This window comes from Hypanus sabinus, chromosome 22, assembly GCF_030144855.1.
Source record: "Hypanus sabinus isolate sHypSab1 chromosome 22, sHypSab1.hap1, whole genome shotgun sequence".
Classification (NCBI taxonomy): domain Eukaryota; kingdom Metazoa; phylum Chordata; class Chondrichthyes; order Myliobatiformes; family Dasyatidae; genus Hypanus; species Hypanus sabinus.
In genome coordinates, this window is record NC_082727.1 from 30,686,760 (window position 1) to 30,711,985 (window position 25,226).

The window sequence follows — 25,226 nt, forward strand, 5'->3', positions numbered from 1 at the left end:
TGGATTGCTTTGTGACAATGATTTACACATTCTGAGGATGTGCTGGGGGCAGTCCGTAAATGTTGCCAAGACAGCATGCCCGCAATGTACTAATCCTATCCTGTACATCTTTGGAATCTGGGAAGAAACTAGAGCATTCAGAGGAAATCTACAGGGTCACGGAGAATATGCATAATTCTTACAACTGTAGAAATTGAACCTGATTGCTGTTGCTGTAAACTTTTATGCTAACTGCTATGCTACCATGCCACTCTGACCTTGTACGATAAAATGGACTGGGCCCCACGATCTAACTCATTATGATTTTGCTCTTTATCGTTTACTTGCACTGCACTTTTTCTTTTGCTTTTTCACTTTTTCACTTTATTTTGCATTGTTATTGTTTTACTGTATGTTGGTACAGGTGACAATAATAAACCAACAGCAATGCCAATAATCCCAAGTTTAGTCTTCCCAATGTCTGGAATATCTTTCCTGCATCATATCTGTTCAGTCCTGTCAGAATTTTATAAGTTTGAATAAGTCCCCTTTCATTTATCTGAATTCTAGAAAATGTAAGGCCAGTCATTACAATCTCTGCATAGATTAGTCATCATTTTCCAGCAATTTTCCGATGGCAGATGTTGGATTAACTGGCCTATGGTTCCCTGCATTTACCTCTTTCTGTTATTTTTATTTGTGGTTTTCCAGTCTTCTGGGATTATTTCAGAATTTAGGGAATGTTTGATGCTAGTCAGTGCATCTCTGGTTTGATTTAACTGCACTAGCGTTTAATCACAAAGACCTTCTTGAGTGTTTTCGGAAGTGCATTTCTTCAGGAAAGTTTAGAGTATTCCATCATGCTTGTGATTGGTGCCCTGCAGGTAAAAAGGCTTTGCAGTGTTAGTCAGAAGATACCCAACTTATCGCCTGCTGTCACAGCTGTATACTTATGAGGCAGTTAGCGTTGCCTTCACTGCCACCCCCCGCACCTCCCGCTGGTGAACATGGCAATATCGAAGCAGTTGAAGGTCAAGCAAGATTGTCTCTTGTTGAAGATGGCCTCATATTTGTGGGACTTGCCATACATCAACCCATACCTGAATGTTGTTTAGATTTGTTTAAGTGAACACTGTTCCTTGGATAGCTATTTTGCACTAGAATGGATGTTGTTTTTCTTTCTTCTTTGAAAAGGTGTATAATTTATGTTTAATTTGTTTTTCTTGTGAATACTGCTTTTACAATGCTATGTTCCTGTGATTATCCAGCATGTTTTTCATTATACCTGTGCGTACATGTACTTATGCATTTGACAATAAATTTGACTTTGAGACCTTGTTATATTTGGGTCAAGAGTCTTCTGGTGCTTTTGTTAGGTGCTCATTATCCCTCTTGAGCATCAGTAGGGATGAAAAGCACCAAGTCAACAACCCATAACTGTTGCCTGCATTGCCATCTGTTGGAAAATAAAAGGCTCTTGACCACTTTTCTTACACCTTACCCACAGATACTAAGATAATTTTCCAGCAGCCAAAATTTGATATTGTGTAACCCTGTGTAATTGAGGATCCAACCTTTGCCTATTTGGTGGGTTCATGGAGCTGAGTAGATAAGATTAGAGTAAAATGATCATTTTAAAGAAGTTGCATTTTCATTTCCTCTTGGTTTCATAAATATTCATATATAAATTAAAAACTGTTAACTTCAGAGTAGTTAACTTGCAATATGATTTCTGAATTTTACAATTGTTTGTGAAAGCAGTCTTTAAACAGAAGCTGTTTTGGAAAATAGACCAGTTTGCTTCAGAATGTCTGGGTAAGGTCTTAAAAGATGCAGGTAATATTTGACAGTTAGTCTGCTTCATCCTTCTCTAGGTTACATCTTCCAATGGAAAAAGCAGTGCAGAAAAGTATGTATAAATGGGTAAAATTCAATTCAGACCAATAATTGACAGGTATGTTAACATTACTGCATATTCACTTACAAGTAATGCTAATCCAAACAGCACAGTATACACGGACACTGGAGGATGCATCACTTGGCATGAGTAGTTCTTTTTTTTTATCAATGAATGCTCTGTGTTAACACAACCCTTCAACAATATCTTTCATGTATGTGTTTTTCACAGCTATACCACCCTTTCTATAATGCTTTTCACACAATAAGAGATCACAAATCTGCTCTTGCTCAGTTTTTTTGTCTTTTAAAGAAACCTCTTGCAGATTTCATAGTTTGTGCTGTTTGATTTGCACCCCAATAATGGTTGTAATATATATTGAAGTATGTGCACTGAATTTTTGAGCTTCCTTTCTCAGACTGTCAATTGCATTTTATATTGTGGAATTGCTAAATGCTTAGTACTTTAAAAATAAAGAGTAATTAGAAATTTTGAATTCTAAACATGCTTGCAAATGTTATAAGCTGTATCATATAGTACAAGTATAAAATGTTCAGGTAATCTTCGCAAACTTCTCATCATTTTGTGAAATTACTGATATGACTCAACTCAAAGCTATAACTAAAATCTAAAATTCCATGTTGGCATCCTAATCAATTTTTTTTTTTAAATTGTGATTTTTACCATAATTGAAATACGTCAGTAATTAACTTTTCCAAAAATAAGATTTCAATCAAATATTTAAACTTAAGATAAAATGGTCCTTTGCGGATCCTCCTTTTATAATTGTATAAATTTGCAATACTGAAGGTCTCGTCATACAAGAAATTCCCATGTTTATTGATCACCTACCATGAAGCAATGTAGTGAATAAGGGGTAGGCCATTTAGAACAGCGATGCAGCAAAACTTTTTCACCCAGAGAGTGGTGGATATGTTGGAATGCTTTGCCCCAGAAGGCAGTGGAGGCCCAGCCTCCAAGAGAGAGTTAGGTAGAGCTCTTATAGATAGCAGGGGAAAGGACAGGAACAGGGTACTGATTATGTATGATCAGCCATGATCACAGTGAATGGTGGTGCTGGCTAGAAGGGCCGAATGGCCTACGCCTGCACCTACTGTCTATTGTCTATAGTGCAGCCATACATCTTTCAGAATTGATACGTTATTAAAAGGAGTTGCTAAGCATGATGTCATCACTAACATCATTATTTTTCCAAGGTCATTTCAATTTTCAATTTCCTAAGTAATTTTGTCTTGACAGATTCTGGTACTTTCAATATTGTTGGGTAGAATTCAGACTGTGTTTATTTATCCATTCCATTTGAATCCAGAAATCACTGCAGCCAATACCTCTTGCGATTAGATCTGGGTCTAATATTTATAATTATTCTTATAAGTTAACGAATGGAGATTTTGCAGGTTATTTTTCTGGGTTATTAAAAGAATTTAACTTAAGAAACTTGTAAGAAGTGACTATTGGGTTACAGGTGACTTTTTGCAGTGATCCATCGTTTCATAGCTTTCCATCAGCATCCATCTAATAGAGCTCTTTGCTGACCTTTATGTTCTTCCACATGCTGGGCGGGGGGGGTGGCGGGGAAGGATCAGACTGAATAACTTCCAAAGGCCTGTTGTTGAGATATTTAAACAACAGTGTGTTAATTGACAGAAGAAATAACAGAGTATAAAGGAACTAACACCTATTAGGTTCCCAAAAATCTATTTGTAAATTAAAAATAAATTAACTTTCAGCATTTCAAAATATTCCAAAGCATAGTTCTTAAAATCATCTCTGAACCTATAATTAAGTTGATGAACAGTCTTTGAACCTATAATTACCTCACATTTATCTGCTGGCTTTCGTGTCTAAAAGTACCATATTTGCTGTCTTCTGGTCATCTGGTTTTTGATCTATGGTCATCTGGTTTCTATATCTATGTCAGGACCCCATTTATCTTCCTTGTCTTTCATAGCAGTCTGGAAATATCTTATCAGGTCCTGGGGATTTATCCATCTTTAAGCACACTAAGCAGCATTATACCTCTTTTGAATGACAATATGCACTAGAATATCTTCATCTTCCTCCATGGAATCTCTAGCTACAATGTCTTTATCCTTTTTTGAATATAGAACAGAAATACTCATATTTCCTGTGGCTCCAAATGTATAGTGGCATGCAAAAGTTTGGGCACACCTGGTCAAAATTTCTGTTATTGTGAATAGCTAAGTGAGCAAAAGATGACCTGATTTCCAAAAAGCATAAAGTTAAAGATGACACATTTCTTTAATATTTTAAGTAAGATTACTTTTTCATTTCCATCTTTTACAGTTTCAAAATAACAAAAAAGGAAAAAGCCTGAAGCAAAAGTTTGGGCACCCTTCATGGTCAGTACTTATTAACACCCCCTTTGACAAGTATCACGGCTTGTAAGCACTTTCTGTAGCCAGCTAAGAGTCTTTCATTTCGCCCATTCTTCCTTGCAAAAGGCTTCTAGTTCTGTGAGATTCTTGGGCCTTCTTGTATGCACTGCTCTTTTGAGGTCTATCCACAGATTTTCAATGGGGGACTGTGAGGGCCATGGCAAAACCTTCAGCATACGTCTCATGAGGTAGTCCATTGTGGATTTTGAGGTGTGTTTAGGATCCTGTTTGTTTATCTTGTTGTAGAAGCCATCCTGCTTTCATCTTCAGCTTTTTTACAGATGGTGTGATGTTTACTTCCAGAATTTGCTGGTATTTAATTGAATTCATTCTTCCCTCTACCAGTGAAATGTTCCCTGTGCCACTGGCTGCAACACAAGCCCAAAGCATGATCAATTCACCCCCATGCTTAACAGTTGGAGAGATGTTCTTTTCATGAAATTCTGCAAACATTTTTCTCCAAACATACTTTTGCTCATTGCGGCCAAAAGGTTCTATTTTAACTTCATCAGTCCACAGGACTTGTTTCCAAAATGCATCAGGCTAGTCTAGATGTTCCTTTGCAAACTTCTTGTGGTGAGGACACAGGAAATGTTTTCTTCTGATGACTCTTCCATGAAGGTCATATTTATGCAGGTGTTACTGCGCAGTAGAACAATGCACCACCACTTCAGAGTGTGCTAAATCTTCCCGAAGGTCTTTTGCAGTCAACCGGGGGTCTTGATTTGCCTTTTTAGCAATCCTACGAGCAGTTCTCTCAGAAAGTTTTCTTGGTCTTCCAGACCTCAACTTGACTTCCACCATTCCTGTTAACTGCCATTTCTTAATTAAATTACGAACTGAGGAAATGGCTTCCTGAGAATGATTTGCTGTCTTCTCATAGCCTTCTCCTGCTTTGTGGGCATTACTTATTTTAATTTTCAGAGTGGTAGGCAGCTGCTTCAAGGAGCCCATTGCTGCTGATTGTTGGGTCAAGGTTTGAGGAGTCAGGGTATTTAAAAGCTTTGAAATTTGCATTACCTGGCCTTTCCTAATGATGACCGTGAACAAGCCATAGCCCTAACAAGCTAATTAAGGTCTGAGACCTTGGTAAAAGTTATCTGAGAGCTCAAATCTCTTGGGGTGCCTGAACTTTTGCATGGTGCTCCTTTTTTTCACTCTAAAATTGTACAAAACAAAAATAATACATTAATCTTGCTTAAAATGTTGAAAAGAATGTTTCATCTTTAACTTTATGACGTTTGGAGATCAGTTCATCTAATACTTACTTAACTATTCACAGTAACAGAAATTTTGACTGGGGTACCCAAACTTCTGCATGCCACTGTAGATTGCCCACTTGGTCCCAAAAGAGCCCCATTTTTCTTTGGTTTTCCCCGTTGCGCTTGTAGATATCGTTGGGATTTCTGTAATCTTACCTGCCAGTGATTTTTCATAACCCATCTTTGCCCTAATATTTTTCAAATAACTTCCTCAGTTTTCAGTTCTCCAAAATAAATGTTTTCTCTTTTTAAACTCTCTATAACCCTTGACGTCCAGAGGTTCCTGAATTTGCAGTGTTTACCTGCCATCTTTATGGGAGCATGATCGACCTAAATTCTCATAATTTCATTTTAAAGCAATTCCCACTTCCAGAATGTAGAATTGTCTACTCCTTGTTTACGTTTGCAAGGTCCTATCTAATGATATTCAAATTGACCCTCCATCACCAGCATAGTACATCTGTTTGAGAGGGGCATGATCACAGGGGGCTTTCTGCCCCATCTCCATACCATTCTTGGTGGTTTCCCTCAGACATTGCTTGTCATGTGATTAACTTGCTAAACATACAATGCTCTATGTCCTCAGCATCATGAATGTTCTACTGTGAGTTCATCTGGAGTTCCAGATGCACATGCAGTCAGTCAGGGGCTGCATTTGGACTCTTTTTGTAGACATGGTCACCAGGGACACAGGAAATCTCCCAGGTTTCCCATGTCTTGCTTGAAGAGCATTCAATGGGTCCATATTATAGGACCATAAGGCATAGGAGCAGAATTAGGATGTTCAGTCATCAAGTCTGTCCTGCAAATCCCTTAGAATCAACGCTTAGTTACCCTTCTTTAAATTATTGCACTGGTTATGGTAAGGATCTTAGCTGCTACAAAAAAAAAATCAGTTGTTGACTCCTTGAATGAGTTAAAGAAAGGCAGAAATACCCATTTGTTGCTGATCACCAGCCATTCTCAGATTCAGATTAATTTTATCAATGAAACCTACAGTGAAGTGTGTCATTTGTGTTAATAATCAACTTGATTAAGGATTTGCTGGGGGCAGCCCACAAGTCTCACCACACATTCTGGCACCAACATAAGGTGCCCACAATGCTCAGCAGAACACCACAGAAAGTAATGAAATGGAACGTACCAACAAAGCAACAGCAGTGAAACAAGCCCCACTCCTCCCTCCCACCTACCTACCCACCCATAGACATGCACAGTCCTCTACCCCAGGACAAGCCATCTTCAGCCTTCAATCTGCAGAGGACTCATGGACTTGTAGACACTGACTTTACCCAGTGGAACCACAGAGATTCACCGCCAGGATTCAACTTCTGGATTTCCAATCGACCTTCAAGCTTTGATCCTGACATCCGATCGAGCTTTCGACTCCGATTTGGTTACTTGCTCAGTCACTAACCATTGCACTTTAGGATCTGCTGTGATTTCTTTGCCTCTCTTTTTGATCACAAATTTAAAGTGCAGCTCATTAGATGTGAGCTGTGTGCTTTATACCAGCTAGCTTGTTAAAATTGTATCCTAATGACTAATTAAGAATGCATGAGGATCTATTAGCTGTTCAGTGCTCTGAAATTTATTATAAAATAGATAATTCAGATGAAAATGACCATGCCGTGATTACATTTGATGGTGAATTCCACAAATATACTGTGGTTTTGAAAATTGTCAATATTATCTGAGCAGTCATCAACAATTGGTTCAATTGTATTGTCAAAGATTGATGTCTAAATGCATGGCTTTCAGTACTCTGATTTGAATCTTTCCTAGCATTATCATTTTTTGAATAATTAATCATGTTATTTATCACAGACTTACAAGTAATTTAGTGTCACTTATCCCAATTTACCCTTAATTGTACTGATACTGTGGGCTAATGCTGTAGTGATTTCTACAATAATTTGTTCAAGTATCATTTACTACCTGGGGCATTCAAATACAGTTCCAGCAGTCTTAAGATTTACAACTGCATGAGTTGAATTCCTGTGCTTCTTGAATAGTAGTAAAACTTTAATTCAGAACCTCCTTTAGTTTGAATTTTGTACTATATATTTTCCTTTCCATTTCTTGGTCTCCAAATTATTCTCACCAGTTGTTCCGAAATACACATCGGCAGAATTCTTGGTGCGGCAAATCAGTTGATTCATTTTAACATTAGAATTAGATTAGAGATTGGTGCCACCTTTCAGAGCCCAGGATACTTTGCAGGATGACCTTCGATATAATGGTTTGCCCTCACTGCTGTTGGTCATTGAACTACCTTCAATGAAGGATGTTATTTTTCTGTACCTCCACCTGTTTGTTTACTGTAGTAAATGACGCTGGTGGTGTCTACATGCACCATATTGGTGTCTGGAGTTATGGTGCAAAGGTCACTCCATAAACTATGGACAAAGCTGCTTCTGCAAGTTTCTTGTAAGGCAGGATGAGCATTGGAAGTGCATCAACCACTGATCATTGGTACTCATGGGATATAGTGTAGTCAGAAGGATCCAGCTGCACTTATGTGCCAAGAACGTGTATTGCAATCATAATCATAGTTTGGATTCAGTCCATAAGGTTGAGGGTGATGTGCTTGAGAGGACTGGAGCATAATAACTGTTGATAGTTTAGAATGCAGTGCTTCATAGGGGGTTGCATACAAATTTGGTTAAGGACATTAAGTTGGTACGTGCAAGTTTGCTGATGATACAGAAGTGTGGAATATAAAGAACTTTTAAGGCAGGGGTTCCTAACCTGCATCAATACCATGAAGCAAGGAATCTGTGTACTTCAAGTTGGGAACCCCTGCTTTAAGGGGATACAATGCCTTGCAAAAGTATTCAACCCCTAACCCTTTGGTCACATAAGTGAGAATTACCACCAATTTATATGAGAGTTTTATTTCGGAATCACGTGCTCCTTCTTTCACATTAGAGGCCAACAAATGGAAAATCATAAAATATGAAAAATAACAAATTCAAGTAACTTTAATGTCAGCAGTTCAAGTTGAGCTACCTCTTACAGCTGTTGGAGCCACAGATCTTTTTAGATAAGAATCCAATAGCTTTGCACGACATGATGGAGCAAGAGTTGCCCATTCCTCTTTGTAAAATAGCTCAACTTGTACCAGATTAGTTGGGGAGCAGCCTTGAGGTCTTTGCCAGAGATGCTCGATCGAGTTAAGGTCTAAACTCTGGCTGAGCCACTCAAGGACATCAATTTTCTTCTTTTGAAGCCACTCCAGGGTTACTCTTGACAGTGTTGAGGCCAAAAAGTTCAATTTTTTTTGTCTCATCTGACCACAAGACATTTGTGGCCTACATTTTTGCAGTATCTTTTGAGTGGCACCTTGCAAAGTCTTCATAGGCAAGGATATACTTTTTTTTAGTCAGGGCTTCGTCTTTACCACTTTCGCATAAATACCATTTTTTTGTGCAAGGCCTTAGAGATTGTGGAGCCATAAACTTCATTTCAAGTTGCAGCAACCAACTTCTGCAGCTTACTCAGAGTGACTGTTGGTGTCACAGTAGCCTCTCTTACAGGTGCCATTCTTCTCTAGCAAGTTTAGAGGCGCAGCCTGACCTTGGCAGTGTGGCTATGATTTCATATTTTTTCCACTTTTTCAAGATAGACTCCAAGTAATGTTCAGTGCCTTTGAGATGGTTTTGTACCCTTACCTAGATTTGTGTTTCTCCATTACCATTTTCCTGACTTGACGTGAATGCTCTTTTGTCTTCATTTTGGGTGGTCTGTTGAAAATCTACCATACTTTTGAACCTTATGGAGAGAGGGGATATTTATTCTGATGAATTCATTGAAAACAGGTGATTCTCCAATTTTCTACATCAAAAAATTAGGTGAGTTGGTAAGGTAATATACATTATTGCATCTGAGGAAAGTTTAGTATAGTAATTACAAAGGGGATGAATACTTCTAAAGCCTCATAATTTTGATTTTGATTTTTTGGTGAATTGTTGACCGGATTTGGAATGTTTCTTTTGATTTGGCATAATGTACGATGTTTTATAGATCAGCTACTTCAATATATTTTAAATTTGGAAAATGAGACAGTAAAATGTTAAAGTTATTGTGACGACTGAATATTTTTCAAGGCTCTGTATAGACCAGGTAAGTAAATGGGTGAGGTCACGGAAGATAGAATGCAATGTGTGTAAATGCGAGGTCACACATTTTGGGTGAATAAAATGGAGAAGTTTTTTTTGAATGTTAAAAGAACAAAAATCTTTGATGTTCAGAAGGGTGCCTTGGACACAAGATGCAATGTATATGTGGACACAGCATGCTGTCTGACACAGCGTGTAAGAGGATTTGAACTCAAAAGCAGAGGCATTGTACTGAAATTATATGCAACTTTGGCAATACTCCCTCTGGAATATTGTGAGAAGTCTCCCTCTGGAATATTGTGAACAAGTTTCCATGCCCTAAGAATAATCCCATGCCTAAGGTACTTCACTAGATTAATTCCTGGGACTGGGAGGTTGCTTTCTGTGAGAGATTCGGCACACTGGACCTAACTTTTTTTGTGTTTAGCAGAATGAGTCGTGATCTCAGTGAAACTTGCAAAATTCTTATAGGAATTGTGATGTGGATGGAGGAATGGTATTTCCTCTTGCTAAGGTGTTTAGATTGTGTGACCAAGGACTCAAGATAAGGAGCAACTATTCAGGACAGATGAGAAGAAATTTTTCTTCCATTATATAGTCAGTTTTTGAAGTTCTCTGTCCAAAGAGGCGGTTGAGGCTCCATCTATTCACAACAAAGTGATGGATTTTTGGAAAAGAAATCAAGGGAGTTTGAAGTTAGTGCAGGCAAGTAACACGAAGGTAGGTGGGCAGTTAATGTCTTTCTGAACTGTGGGGCTAGCGTGAGGGACCAGAAAACCATTTCATGTTTATTATGTTCAATGATGGCTTTCAATGGCAAATTGGTTAACACTTAAAAAGCAACATTAACAGTGAAGGCTGGAGGGAAAATGGGGATTGTACAACCAATTAGTACAGGTAGCAGCTATTCAGATTTGTTGAGTTGAATAGCTGCTACCTGTACTAATTCCAGGAGAGTGGCTCAAGATAATTTGTTCAGCAATGTTTTTTGCATAATTCATATTCCTGTTTTGTAGCCTTTTGTAACATAGGGAATATGCCATAGGCTTATCAAGTGCTGCTTTCCAAACTGTGATTTCAGAGAAGTAGACCGGAAGAGTTAACTTCTTGCATTAATTTGTGTTTTGAAGTGTGGTAGCACTGGTTTAACTGATGAGCACTGTGTGTTACATGAGGTTCTATCAACATGTCAAAGCACTGGTTTCACTGCAAAGTTTTGGTGCACGTTAGGCAGTGTGGCTATGCATCTGATAGAAATATCAGTTCAGGTGAACTGATGGTAATTCAAGTTTACCTGTCTGAAACTGAAGGATACATGAATAAATTCTTTGTCTTGGTCTCATTTCTCCCTTATCTTTTTGAGTGCATTTGAGCGTTGAAATATTTTCTGCCGAAACATTTTATGTAAATTTTAATGGGTTCTGTTTAAATGGCTAACAAATGATCCGCATTCAGCTTGTTAATTGAAATGCTAACATTTGATTCTATTTTTAATTTTTCTGTCCAGGTCTACCAGTTTTCATCTGATAGCTACGTGGCATATGACCAGCACTATGGAAGAGGCTTAACAAAGGAAACTTTGAAAGATGGTGAGATTCTAATCTTAATTTTTTTAAAAGATCATGCACCTGTATGAGATTCTTTTATGTAATCTGAGATTATAATGGAACTCAATGATAAATACATCTTGCTTATGAGCCTTCTCCACAAGCTTCGTAATTATTACAGAAGTGAAGTAAGTACTGGAGTGTGGAGTTGTGAAACTAAAAAATGTGGAGGAACTCAGCAGATCAGGCAGCATCTGTGGAGAGGCATATTCGACGTTTCAGGTTAAGATTCTTTATCAGGACCGGAAAGGAAGGGGAAGAATAAACTGTCTTTAAAACTAAAGTTGGATTAAGAATACACGTGAAAGGGAAAAGGTAGGTCTATTGAATTACAAATTCCCCAATACGAAAACAAGGAGTAGTCAAAGTTTTAATGCATGCTTGTACTGAATCCTCACCACAAGCACCATTATTATTTCTTAAAAAAAAGCTCAGATGTTGTATACATTCATTTAAAAAAAACACAAAGGACTTGTTCCATGGTACACGTGTCTCACAACAGAGATACAGAAATGCTGTGAAAACATCTCCTTAAACCAAAATGGTTCATGCTTATTCAGTTGTTCCAGGGGTCTGAAGTCCTGTGCAATCTTGTACTGTCAATAACTTTTCATGTTGGTATTCTAAGCTTGTTATTTACCTTCATGATATCTGAGTTTAATTTTGTCCACATCAGCATTAGTATCTTATTGCAGAGAGAGCAGTATGTTTTGGATAATAAATGGATTTATTTAACCAAGTCTTCACCATGCTAGTGGATAATTACTGTGTGAAGAACTGGAATGTACAATAAACTAACAGTTAGAATTGTCATTGAAAGTCTATGGATTAAATCTGCAAATACTTTCACTTCCTAGATGTCTGTTCCATGTTGAGATTATTTTTTGGATTATTTTCTCAGCATTTTTGTTAGTTCCCACTATAAGGGAAAATTGTTTCTTCATTTCCATTATTATTTTATGTTTTCCTTTTGCTCACTGCTTAAAAAATACTCACTGGTTGGCTTAATCTCAATAGCAATCCCTGTAACTAGAGTGGAATTACTTGCATTTGTGATGAAATCTGGCTTCCTGTTAGCATATTTTTACAACGAAAATCTAAACATTCTTACTATAGTGCAAATATTTTCCCTTTTTGTTGAGGTTTGTGTAAAAAAAAATTGTACTACCATGTATCATTCTTGCATTGAAAATTGACTAATAAGTTCTCAATTGATGTGCTGGTATTGTTTTTTTTTCAAAATAAAGATGCTTGAATTTCCCAGCAGGTCAGGCAGCAAAACAGGTAGTTTTTTTTTAAAGTGGATAACCTTTTTCACAGAATGGGGAAAATTAGAAACAAAGCAAGCTTTAAATTGCAGAATGTGAGGCAGGGCAAGGAGAACAAGAGGGAGGTTCTTTGGTTGGAGATTAGGAGAGTGGATTTGATTAACCACTTTGTGGAACACCACAGTTCAGTCCGCAAGGATGGCCATGAGCTTCCAGTTGCCTGTTTAATTCTGAACTCCTCCTTTGGTTTCTTTGTCTTTTCTCCCTACTAACCAGGCTGATAAAAGCTCAAAAAAACAGCAGCTCATCTTGAGATGAGCACTTTCTGGCCTTCTGAATTCAACAATAGCATAGTGGTTAGCATACTGCTATTATAGTTCAGGGCATTCTAGAGTTTGGAGTTCAATTCTGGAGCCTTTTGTAAGAAGTCTCTGTACGTCGTCCCCATGGAACACGTGGGTTTCCTTGGTTAATTGGTCATTGTAAATTGTCCCCTGATTAGGTTGCGAGGTCAACATTGCTTGAAGGTCCTACTCTATGCTGTATCACTAAATAAATAAATTTAGATATTGAAGCATTCCATTGTCATGTCTCACTTTCTTGCCTTCAACTTTCTTTTCTTCCTCTCCTTTTTCACATTTCATTTGTACCTCTTCCAGACAGATCTTCACCATTCTCTTTCAGCCAACACCACTACGAATTTGATCTCTGGTCTTTGCCTTGTTACCTTGCCATTTCTTTTCTCTGTTCCTTCCCTATCTATACAATTTAAAATTGTTTGATTTCTAACTTTTCAGAATACATTGATCGGAAAAGCTTATTCACCCTTCTTTGGCTTCTTCCTTCCATCTAAAGATCAGAAAAGAGGATGTTCCCTGATGATTGCATAATTTTTGACTCAACAAATAAAGCAGTCCAGCCTCATGCAGCAAGGCCAAAAAATAATTTTGGTATTGTCTGATCAATGGCAAGTGACACTTGTGCCACAAACATCCCAGACAGTGATAATTTCCATCAATAGAGATAACACTGGAATGCATGACTCTCCAAAAATCAACATCCTGTAGGTTAGCATTGAACAGTAAAACAGTTGGTCATCATCAAGGACAAAGTGCCTAAGTTTGAGCAACAAAAATGGATCGTTCAAATCCTTGTGCTCCTTTGCCATTCAATAAACTCATGACTTGCTGCTATTTTCATATTCTAATCCCACATCCCTTTGAGTGATTTCCCGGACTCTCATTATGGAATCACTTTCTATCCTATGCTTAGTCAAATTTAGAATATTTTAAGGGACATCATTATTTCAACAATGATACTCAGCCAGTGGGAATGGAATTTTTATTTTACATCAAATTCCTTAAAGATTTAAAAATTATTTTAAGCATTTCATAACATTTTAGTTCTAGTTTTATTAAAATGTTTAAATGATTTATCGTTTTATTCCCATTCAACGTTTTATTTACAGTTTTTCCCTTCGGCCATCAGATTTCTGAATGGGCAATGAACCCACGAACACTTCCTCACTATATTTGCTTTTTGCACTACTTATTTAATCTTTTTATAAATATTTCTTTTTGCAATCTATGGAGTATTTCATGTATTTTACTGTACTGCTGCCGCAGAAGAACAGATTTTACGATATATAAATCTGATTCTGATCCTTTGCATTACTTTGAATATTCTTAAATGGCTTTAAGTGTAAGAAGAGATGACAGGATTTGACAAAGACAAAAACTCAGTCTCCAGCCTTGCCTTCTGTGGTGGATTGTGTGGGTGCTTTGGAGGCAGGTCTCAAGGTACTATCAAGCTTGTCCAGTAACCTTGTGAGTGATTATGGTTAGTAGATTTTGATAAAGTGCATACTCCCATCAACCTTTCCTCTAGCCTTATCTATTGTATATTGCATTTCACCTCCATCACTCACCTATCACTGTTCTTTACCAGTTCAGATGGACACAGATTAATTTAGAGGCTGTTTCTGCATATGGTGAAATGCTGACATAGATGACCTGGAGGGAAAGTCCAGGTGGCAGCACACATGAGAGCAACATTGGTTTCAGAGAGCTCATATGAAATCTGTGCTAAGACCTAGGTGAAGGCTTCCACTTCCTCTTTGTTCACAAGGCAGATGCAGAGAGAGTATTCACCAGGTTGGGGATACCGGAGTTTAGAACTAATGGATGAGAAGAAATGTCTTTACCTGAGGGTTGTGAAAGTTGGGAGTTCTCTATCTTAGAGGCTTAAAATGGCACACTTGCTGAGTATATGCAAATAGAGTTCATTAGATTTTCAGATAATGGTCAATAGATTTTTAGGTGATAATAGATTTTCAAATAATTAAAAGATTTTTAGATAATAAGAGGATCCGGGGTTATGATGGCTCTCCAAGAAAGTGACACTGAGGTAAAGGATCAGCCAGGATCTTTTTTAGAACGGTAGAACAGGCACCGGGAATGGCAAATTTGTGCTCATGATGGCCCGCAGGTGGTGCTACAGTCTAGCTTTATAAGGAAGCCGTTAGGCCGGCTTTTCCACAGAGTTCAGAGCTTAATATTTAATGTTACTTTGCACTCAGCACTGAACAATATGGAAAATAAAATCAGTTGATAGGAGAATATATATTTTTTAAATCATAAGAGTTAGTCATAAATTGGAAAGCAAAAGCTTTTAATTTGATTAATGAACCATCCATCCACTTTCTTTTTGTTACTTCAATCTCTCTTTCCCAATGAATGTCTGATCCCATAAGGTTAATTAAGAAATATGAAAACAAGCTTAATATTGACAAATTTAAAAAAAAGAAAACAAATATGCAGCATAGAAGGAGGGAGAGCGTGAACGCTAAGTTACTCTAATTTGACCTTTCAAAAGCTTCGCGGAATGTTGGAAATCTGCAGCAAATAGAAAATGCTGGAAATTCTCAACAGGATATTACAGGACCTTTGCAAAGTGGAAGAGTAAATGTTTCAGGTTGATGGCCTTTTATGATGAGAAGGCATCAAAAAGACAATGTAAACTGGTGTCCACTTTGTTGAGCACCTCTGCTCCAACCACAAAAAAACCCCAGAATTTCCCGGTTACCAGTCATTTAAATTCCTATCCCTATTCCCATTCTGACACATCCACCACTAGCCTTCTCTTCTGCCACATTGAGGCCACTCTCACGGTGGAGGAGCAACACTTTATATTCCACCAAAGTAGCCTACGACCTGATGGCACAAACATTGATTTCTCCTTTGCCTTTCCTCTTCATCTTCTGGTCTCTTAGCTCTTCTCAGCTGTCTGTCACCTCCCCCTGATGCCGCTCTTCTTCCCCTTTCTCTCATGGTCCACCCTCCTCTCCTATCAGATTCCTTTTTCTCCAGCCCTTTGCCTTTCCCAACTTCTTACTTCAACCCCCCCACCCACCTAGCTTCCCTTCTCACCTTCTAGCTAGTGCTCTTTCCCCTGCCCCAACCTTTTTATTCTTGCATCTTCCCCCTTCCTTTCCAGTCCCGATGAAGGATCATAGCCCAAAGCATCGACTGCTAATTTATTTCCATAGATGCTCACTGACCTGCTGAGTTTCTCCACCATTTTGTGTGTGTTGCTTTGGATTTCCAGTACCCACAGAATCTCTTGTGTCTATCGAACCGAAATGTTAAAGTTTGTTTCTTTCTGCACTGGTGTTCCTTGACTGAGTAGTTGCTACATTTTCACTGTGGTTCTGTGTAATCTACATTGAGCTGTGATAACTCGAACTGCTTGAAGAAACATGGCTAATTTTAAAAACCAGTATTGAACAAAATTACTTTTATCTACTCAGCCTGCTTATGCATGTTTATGTATGCGTATATTAGATTATTTTTCATTGGTCCCTGGTGTGTAGTTAAACTGTGAAGTGGAAAGATGGCTGTTTAGAGAATAGTTGCAGAGGTGATCATTATTAATTAGGTCTTGTGAGGAATTCAGGTGTGCAATCTCCCTGATTATTTTCATACAGGATCTTGAACAAGTTCATCCCTCTGATGGTGTTGATCTATGTTGAACTTCATAGGTTTAGTGTCCATTATGATGAATGTGTTGTTTTGGCAGAATTCTCAGGGGAATTTGTTTAGAGTCATAGAGTTTTACAGCATGGAAACAGGCCGTTTGGGCCAACTCGTCAATGCTGACTTGTGTTACTGAGCAAGCTAGTCCCATCTGCCTGCACTTAGCCCATAGCCCTCTAGCTCCCTCCTATTCATGTACTTAATCTAGATGGCTTTTAAATGTTGCTAATGTGCCCACCTCGACCACTATTTCTGGCAGCTCATTGCACCTCCCTTTGCGTGAAGAAGCTGCTCCTGATGTCCTATTAATTCTCTTACCTCTTAATCCAATGCCCTCTTGTTTTTTGCACCCCTTCCCTGGGGAAAAGGGATATGTACTTCCACCCTGTCAATGCCCCTCATGATCTTGTAGATCTTTTTATTTATCTTTATCAAGTCAAAGTTCAAAGAAAATTTATTATCGAAGTACATATATGTCACCATATACAACCCTGAGATTTATTTACTTGTGGTGTGTCACAGTAAATACAAGAAACACAATAAAATCAATGAAAAACCATACTCAAAGTGGACAACAACCAATTTGTAAAAAAAAAACTGCAGGCACAAAATGAAAGAGACTTCCCATGCACAAAGCCATGTTGACTGTTCAGAATCAGACCTTGTCTCTAAAAACATTGGTAGATTACATCCCTCAACATCCCCTCCAGTAGTTACCCACCATTGTCGGACTCACCAGCCTGTAGTTTTCTGGCTTGTTTGTCAACCCTTTTAAAACAATGGTATTACATTATCCACTCTCCAGTCCTCTGTAATCTCACCTGTATCCAGAGATATAGAAAAAATCTCTGCAAGGGCTTCTGCAATTTCTTCTCTAGCTTTCCATAAGGTCTGAGAATGCACCAGGCTAGATCCTGATGATTTATCCACCTTAATGCATTGTAAAGCCTCCAGTACTTCATTCCTGCTAATTTGTAAGTGGTCCAAAACTGTACCACTCATTTCCCCCATTTTCTTAACTTCCATCATTTTCTCTACAACTAAAAACTGAAGAGAAATGCTCATTAAGAATCTCACCCATTTCCTTTGGTTCCTCACACAGACAGCTATGTTGTCCTGTAAGGTGACTTATTCTCTCTTAAGCCACCTTTTTAACATGCCTTTAATCTTGGGATTTTTTTCTTCACCTTGCTTTCCAGCTCCTTTTCTTATCTTCTTTTTGACCTACTTTCTCTCTTGTGCACTTCATGCTTCTTATAGTTATCAAGAGCTTCACTGATTATAATTGCTTATGCACAATTTATGCTTCCCCCTTTTTCTTAACTAGCGCCTCAATATCTTTCATCAACCTGCCCTGTTCTTTACCCTAACAGGAGTGTTCAAGCTCGAAGTGCCTGACATTACACTTTTAAAGGCTTCCCTCTTGGCAGATGCTCCTTTCCCTGCAAACAATTTTGCCTGATGATTCCAAAATTTGCTGTGCCCTATTTCAGAAACTTAACCTGTGAACCTACCAGATCCTTCTCCATAACTACTTTAAAATTGATAGCATTATGGTCACTTGACTTTGCTGAATCTTCCACTATTCCCCAAGTGGAGGTCCAATATTGCACCCTCTTTACTAGTTCCCTCTATATTAGGGGTTCCCAAGCTTTTTTATGCATGGCCCAATACAATTAAGCAAGTGGTCCATGGAGCCCAGGTTGGGATCCCCTGTTCTCTATATTAATCAAGGAATCGGTCTTGGATACATTTCTCAAAATCCACTCTGTTTGAGCTGTACACACTATGGTTGGCCCAGTCAATATCAGGGAAGCTAAAACCTCCCACTATCCTATTAAGCTTGTATTTATCAGCAATCTGTCTACATATCTTGTCTTCCAATTCCCACTGACTAGTGGGAGGCTTATAATACAAACTCATCAGAGTAACTATCCTCCTTCTGTTTCTAAGTTTGATATGAATTCATTGGATGATTTCCCCCCAAGAATGTCCTTTCTAAGGACACACCAAAGACTTTTGCAAATTTCTACAGAAATTTCTATGGGTGCAGAGTGATGCAATCAAAATGCTCTTCACTTCCTGGCGTATACCCACCAATATACAGGAGTGCAAGAGGATTATAGACTCAGCCAACTCCAACACAGGCACAGCCTTCACCACTATTGAGGACATCCTTAAGAGGCAGTGTCTCCAAGAACGTGACATCCATCATTAAGCACCATCACTGCCTGAGACATGTCTTCTTCTCACTACTACCATCAGGTAGGAGGCACAGAAGTCTGAAGACCTATAGGAATAGCTTCAACCCCCTCCCACCGTACTATCAGAATTCAGAACGGTTCATGATCACTTCCTTATTCCTCATATTTTACATTATTCATTTAATTTTTAATAATGTGTAGATCTTTGCATTGTATTGCTGCCACAAAGTGACAAATTGCACCTGCATGTCAGTAATAATACTCTCATTCTGATTTCTCTCTATGTTCTTAATGCCAACGTGCACCATGACCTCGAGCTATACACCCTCCCCCTAGAGAATGTTCAGTAACTACTCCCAAGACATCCCTGATTCTGGTACCCAGGATGCATACACCATCCTGACCTCTCCATGTGGCCATGGAATGTTCTGTCTGTCCCCTTAACTCCAGAGTCTCCTATCACTACCACCCTACCTGACATTCTCCCTTACCCTCTGATCCTCAGACTCAATGTCAGTGTCACCATCCTGGTTACTGCTGCTATGTCCAAAAATGTCTCCCCAACTAGCCAACAGTATCCAAAGGGGTATTTATGTTGCTGAGGAATGACCATTACAGGGATACTGCGCTGTCAGTCTCTTTCCCCTTTCTTCTAGTGGTTACCTAACTATCTGCAGCCTACCCTGAGAGTGTGACCACCTCATTAACTTTTTATAGGACAGTCGGAGTCCAATTTCAGCTCCTTTTTCTTAATCCAATCAGCTCGGAGCTGCAGCTGTGTACATTTGCTGCAGGTGAAGTCAACAGGGACACTGCTAGTCTCCTTGGTCTCCCACATCTTGCAGGAGGAGCATACACGGCTCTTAAATCCCATCCCAGCTACTTAATAGGAACAATAAGTTTAAGGAAAATCTCACCTGCACCTTCCTATTCTTAGCTGTGCAGCCTGCTGAACCAAAGCCTCAATGTTTATACTCAATTGTACTGGTTGCTGCAGAAGTGTGGCCACTCCCAAATATGGATGTTCTGCAAGAGCCTGCTTCCCTTTTTACCTGCAAACAAAAAAAAGTCACTTAAGTCTATGTATGTCTTGTCCAGGAAATTTGGGAATTTAATGCTTATTTAGCTGCTTGCTTTCAAATTGACTGAACTTTGATTTCAGCAATCTGAGTTCTTGGAGCAGTTAAATTTGAATTACCCATGGTTACTAACAGCTCAGTATCATAAGTTCATCAGAACTCTCCATTTGAAGCAATTTATCTGAATTTTGATTAACTACTTTAGGCAACAATATCTTTTAAAAATGTCAACTTTGAAATGTTAAAATTAAAATGATCTATTGTGAAATATCGTGACTTGAAAAAGTAATCAACCCCCACAAATTATTTTCATATTTTACTGTTGCATTTTCTAAATTTGAAATATATTGAGGTAAGATTTTTAAACCATCGTGTATCATGTCAAATCGAAAGAAAAATCCCAAAACCTGTCAATAGTTTACTAAACATTAAAAACCAAAATTGTGAGGCTGAAAAACTATTCACCCCCTTTGTAATTGTTATGTTAACTTTCCTCAGGTGCAGTACAGTATACTACCTTACTAACTCACCCAATTTGTTGTAAAAAATTGGAGAATCAACTGTTTTCAATGAACTCATAAGAATATGTAACCCCTCTTTCAGTATGGTAGATTTTCACCTGACCAAACCAAAATGAAGACAAAAAGCATTCAAGACAAGTCAGGGAAACAATAATAGATAATTATAAATCTAGGGAAGAATACAAGACCATCTCAAAGGCACTGAACATACTTCAGAGCTCATTGGAGTCCATTATGAAAAAGTGGAAAAAATTATGAAAGCACTGCCCCTCTAAACTTAGTTGCTAGAGAAGAATGGCACTTGGAAGAGAGCCTTTTGGACAAGCACATGGATGAAAGAAAAATAAAGGGTTACGGGATAGTGTGGGTTTAGTACTTTTTTTTAAGGAATATATGGGTCAGCACAACATTGAGGGCTGAAGGGCCTGTACTGTGCTGTAGTTGTCTAGTATCTACTGTGATGCCAAGAGTCACTCTGTGGTTATTTACAGTAGAGTGGCATGGAAGTAACCCTGGCTATATTTTTTTAAAAAAAGGCATATCTTTACCTGTAAAGACTTTGCAAAGTGTTACTTAGAATATACTGTAAATATGTGGAAGGTGGTCTTTTGGTCCGATGAGATTAAATTGGAGCTTTTTGACCTTCAACACTAAGTGGTATGTGTGGTGTAAATCTAATACTGCAAATCAACCAGGTAGCACCATCCCTACTGTAAAGTATGGTGGAGATAGTATTTGTTTAATTTGTTGAGATACTGTGAGGAATAGGCCCTTCCAGCCCTTTGAACCCCACTGTCCAACAATCCACTGATTTAATCTTAGTCTAATCACAGGATAATTTACAATGACCAATTAATCTACCAACGGTTTGGACTGTGGGAGGAAACTGGAGCACTCAGAGGAAACCCTCGCGGCCTCAGGGAGGACATACAAGTTCCTTACAAGCAGTGGTGAGAGTTGATCCTGGGTCTCATACTGTAAAGCGTTGTGCTAACCACTACTTGTGCCGTCTTGGTACGGTAGAATAGCATCATGCAAAGGGGATGCTTTTCAGCAGCAGGGGCTGGAAAGCTGTTCAGGATTTTGGGATAGGTGAATGCTGCTAAATGCAAAGAGATCCTGGATAAAAACCTGCTAGCCTCTGCCAGAAAGCTTAAACTGGGGAGGAAGTTTGTCCTTCAGCAGGACAGTGACCCAAAGCACACTGTCGGAGCAACCGTGGAGTGGCTTCAAATGAAGAAAGTTGATGTCCTTGAGTGGTCCAGTCTGTGTCCTGACCTTAACCTCATCAAATGTCTTTAATGTCTGTAAGACTTAGTATGACAAGATTGCTGTCCACCACCACTCCCCAACTAACTTGGCACAACTTGAGCAATTTTGCAAGGAGGAATAAGCAAATCTTGCTCCATCATGTTGTGCAAGCTAGCAGAGACTTACCCAAAAAGACTACTGGCTGAGATAGGTGTGAGAGGTGGTTCAACTAAGTACTGAGCAAAGGGGGATGAATACTTCTGATCTGCAGACATTTCAGTTTTTGGATTGTTTTAAATTTTTGAGTTTTTCATTTGTTGTAATTTTCCCTGTTTATTGAGCTCTGCTGCGGTGAAAAAGGTGCATATTATTCACAAATAAAAATTCTCAGTTATATTGATCAGAATCCCTGGTTGTTTTACTGATTTATATGAACAATGAGTTGGGGCTAAGTACTTTTACAAGTCACTGTAATTGAGAGAACAGCCTCTTTTTATTCTATTCAAAAGTGTCCCAAGGTGTGGTATAGAGATGCTAGTTCCATGCCCAACCTTCGTTTTGCATCTGGGCTTAGGACTGTCTGTGGCAGAGTTTTATATATAGAATATTATACATGAATTTAAGTTGTTTAGTTGTCTAATGATCAGCCAGTAATGATCTGTTTTAGACTAGGGTTATAAATGAAGAAGGAACAAAGAATCTTTTGGAACTGAACTAGCTTGAAAATGGAAATTTGGTAATGGTAGTTTTGAATATTGTTCGTCTAATGTGGTAGGTTTAGTAAAACTATGTCTGAAGCAGGTTGGATCGCAATATTTCAAGGAACTGTTGATAATTGACTATCTAATCTGGCTAGTCGGGGGGAATCTGGATTCTTTCCACTCAGTTGCATATTGAGGTAAGAGCTGAAATTTTAATTAAAAATACTGGAAAATCATCAGTAAACTCTTGCTTTTAGCTTATCTTTGGGTTTTGTGGATAAGTAAATGTTCTTAAGTATATACACTGTCTTTCTGAACTTGAATTCGATCAACATGTATGTTGAATAAATAATAAATGTATAGATTTTTAGATCTGCAAACTATATAGCTTATACCTACCTGATCAGCTGTAATTTTCCTGCTTCAAGTCAGAATTATTTTTGAGCAATTTCTGGACAGCCTCTTTCCAACTTTGTCCTGGTACCTATTTTTAATGTGACATTTTCCATTTTTTGTCTGCTTTCGTACACTGATTCCCTCAGTAATGGACTGAAAATTGGAGAATTTTTATTGCAGTGGTGAGACCGAGTGAACAAGTGGCAATAGTGTTTGTTCTGCAGATTGCTTCAGGGAATGGTACTACTGAAGTCTTCAGTCTGATAACAGCACAGAAACTGTATTTTGACATTTATTGTAATGAGGCAATGCAGTGAACAATGCTTCCCCTTGTAATTTACTGAACTTCATAAACTTCACTATTCTTGCTGAATGGATGTTGAAGCTAGGCTACATTGGGCAATGGCAGCTTATTGCAGAGAAATAGATATGCAATGAAGATACATTTACAATTCAAACAGTATGCCAACACTTGTGTTACTGCTGTTTACTGCAAGTATTGGACTAACAAAGGCCAGACTGAAAAAGTAGCCATGGTAGTCTCTTAATCAGACTAGAGACATTAGTAAATTCCAATGATAACAATTAGCCTATAAAAAAGCCAGATTCAAATTGCTAAGAAATTGTTAGAAAAATACAAAAACAACTGTACCAATACCGTCCAACTTATGAACAACTTGTACTTATGCGCGGCCTGCCATAAAGCCTATTATATATTTTAAAAATTCATCGGCTCAAGGAAGGAGCACACTGTCTGCCATTTTAAGTCAGATCACATTGCCGTTAACACTGTGTTGAATGTGTAACTTTGTATTTGGCTTAAATTTTTCTTAGCAACATTCACCCTGACTCCCCCACCCTTTTCCAGTCAGCACTGCCCCCACTTGTCCCATTTAACCTGTCTCAGTGTGGGTGGAATTTAGGACCCGGGGGAGCTCAGGACCCGCTGCCCACGGCTGCTGCTGAATCTGCAGTGTTTTTGTTCTGTTGATGGAAAACAATCACGATTGAAAATAAAGTGGAAATAATAAAGAGATTGGAAATAGGTGAAACGCTGTCGATCATTGGAAAAGCGTTAGGCTGCAGTCGGTCAACGATTGGAACAATTTTAAAGGATAAAGTGAGAATAATGGAGCATGTGAAAGACCTTGCCCCAATGAAAACTACAATCATTACTAAGCAATGCAGTGGTTTAATTATTGAAATATATGTTTCTTAAGTGTTTTTTATGCATAGAAAGGTAAAATATATACTATATACTGAGACAAACGTTTGACTAACTGGCGCTAAATAATACCGGATGTACCCGTTCCGACTTGCATACAAATCCGACTTAAAGACAGACTTAGGAACGGAACTCGTTTGTAACCTGGGGACTGCCTGTATTATAATACAAGCAAGCATAAGAAAGTTAAACTGCAAGTAAAATAACATTTCTACACCTCAGTCCAACGCTATATTCCTGTGAAGCTTCTTGAGGAATGTTACGACTTTAGGAGGATCAATATAAATACTGTTGCTGAAACATTTTCAGATTAATTTTTCAGCATGTGCATTGCTGTAAAGAGCAGCATTTGTTGCCTATCCCCACTGCCGCTGAGAAACAGGTAGTGAACCACTGAGAGAAGTGAATGCAGTACATTTTTGCTTTGGTGCACACTGTATCCACTGTGTTTTAGTGGTGGAGGCAATGCATTTATACAATCATTGGTGGAGCACCAATTAAGCAGGCTGATTTAACTGGAATGTTGTAGAGCTTCAGGTTTTGTTGGCACTCTAGAATATCTTTCAAATCATCAAGGCTTGACCTGGAACAAATCTGAGAAGGTTCAGATTTGAAAATGATCTGCTGGTTCACTTCTCAGTGCTCACTTTTTTCTTAAACCAGCAGTAGTTTTGTTCAAGAATGGAGAATTGATTAATGGGGATATCCTCTGTTGGGACAGCTTCTGAACATTCTGCCCAAACCTCCCACAGTGCTTTTGCTGTGTTTGTGCATGGGAGAAAGCCACTGATGAGGTCAAAGGAGTTGGTCAGCTTTTTCTGTGGCTGTTGCCAATGGAGGAAATTTACATGCTGCAATTTAGCAGTCTATGATGAAAGAAATGGGCACAGGGGAGAGCTGGGGTTGAACCGGCATATGATTTTCAAAATTTAGTAAAATGCTGTTTTCAAGTACAAACCTTGATGTCTGTGTGCATGTATTTCAAAACCACTTTTATTCTTCCGGGGATAGAAATCTTGACACCATGGTGTCCCTTTTTGTAGCAGTACTTTATTTATATGTGACATCCAGATTAATAGAAGGCATCAATGTTGTCACACCAAATTGTGCTGTGCATTTGGCTCATTAACCAGGTTACTTTTGAAAAGTTCCCAGATACTTTGCTAATAAAAATAAAACTTTAAAAAAGAACAATTCCATTGAAAAGGCAGGTTGAGCCAGAATTACTGGCTTTCAGTTATTGGCCAACTGCTTTTTATGG

The 25,226-nt window shown here is 38.4% G+C and overlaps 1 protein-coding gene across 3 annotated transcripts in view; it reads left to right on the forward strand.

Moving 5' to 3' along the window:
* Positions 1-25,226, forward strand: part of ipmkb (inositol polyphosphate multikinase b) — a 262,387-nt gene that overhangs the window by 73,199 nt on the left and 163,962 nt on the right. For all 3 annotated transcript variants that reach the window (XR_009507440.1, XR_009507441.1, XM_059947428.1), the window contains exon 5: positions 11,187-11,268. Coding sequence is in view for 1 of the 3 variants with exons in the window: in XM_059947428.1 (XP_059803411.1) it covers positions 11,187-11,268 (82 nt within the window). In the remaining 2 variants the exon portion in view is untranslated. The remainder of the gene's footprint in view (positions 1-11,186; positions 11,269-25,226) is intronic.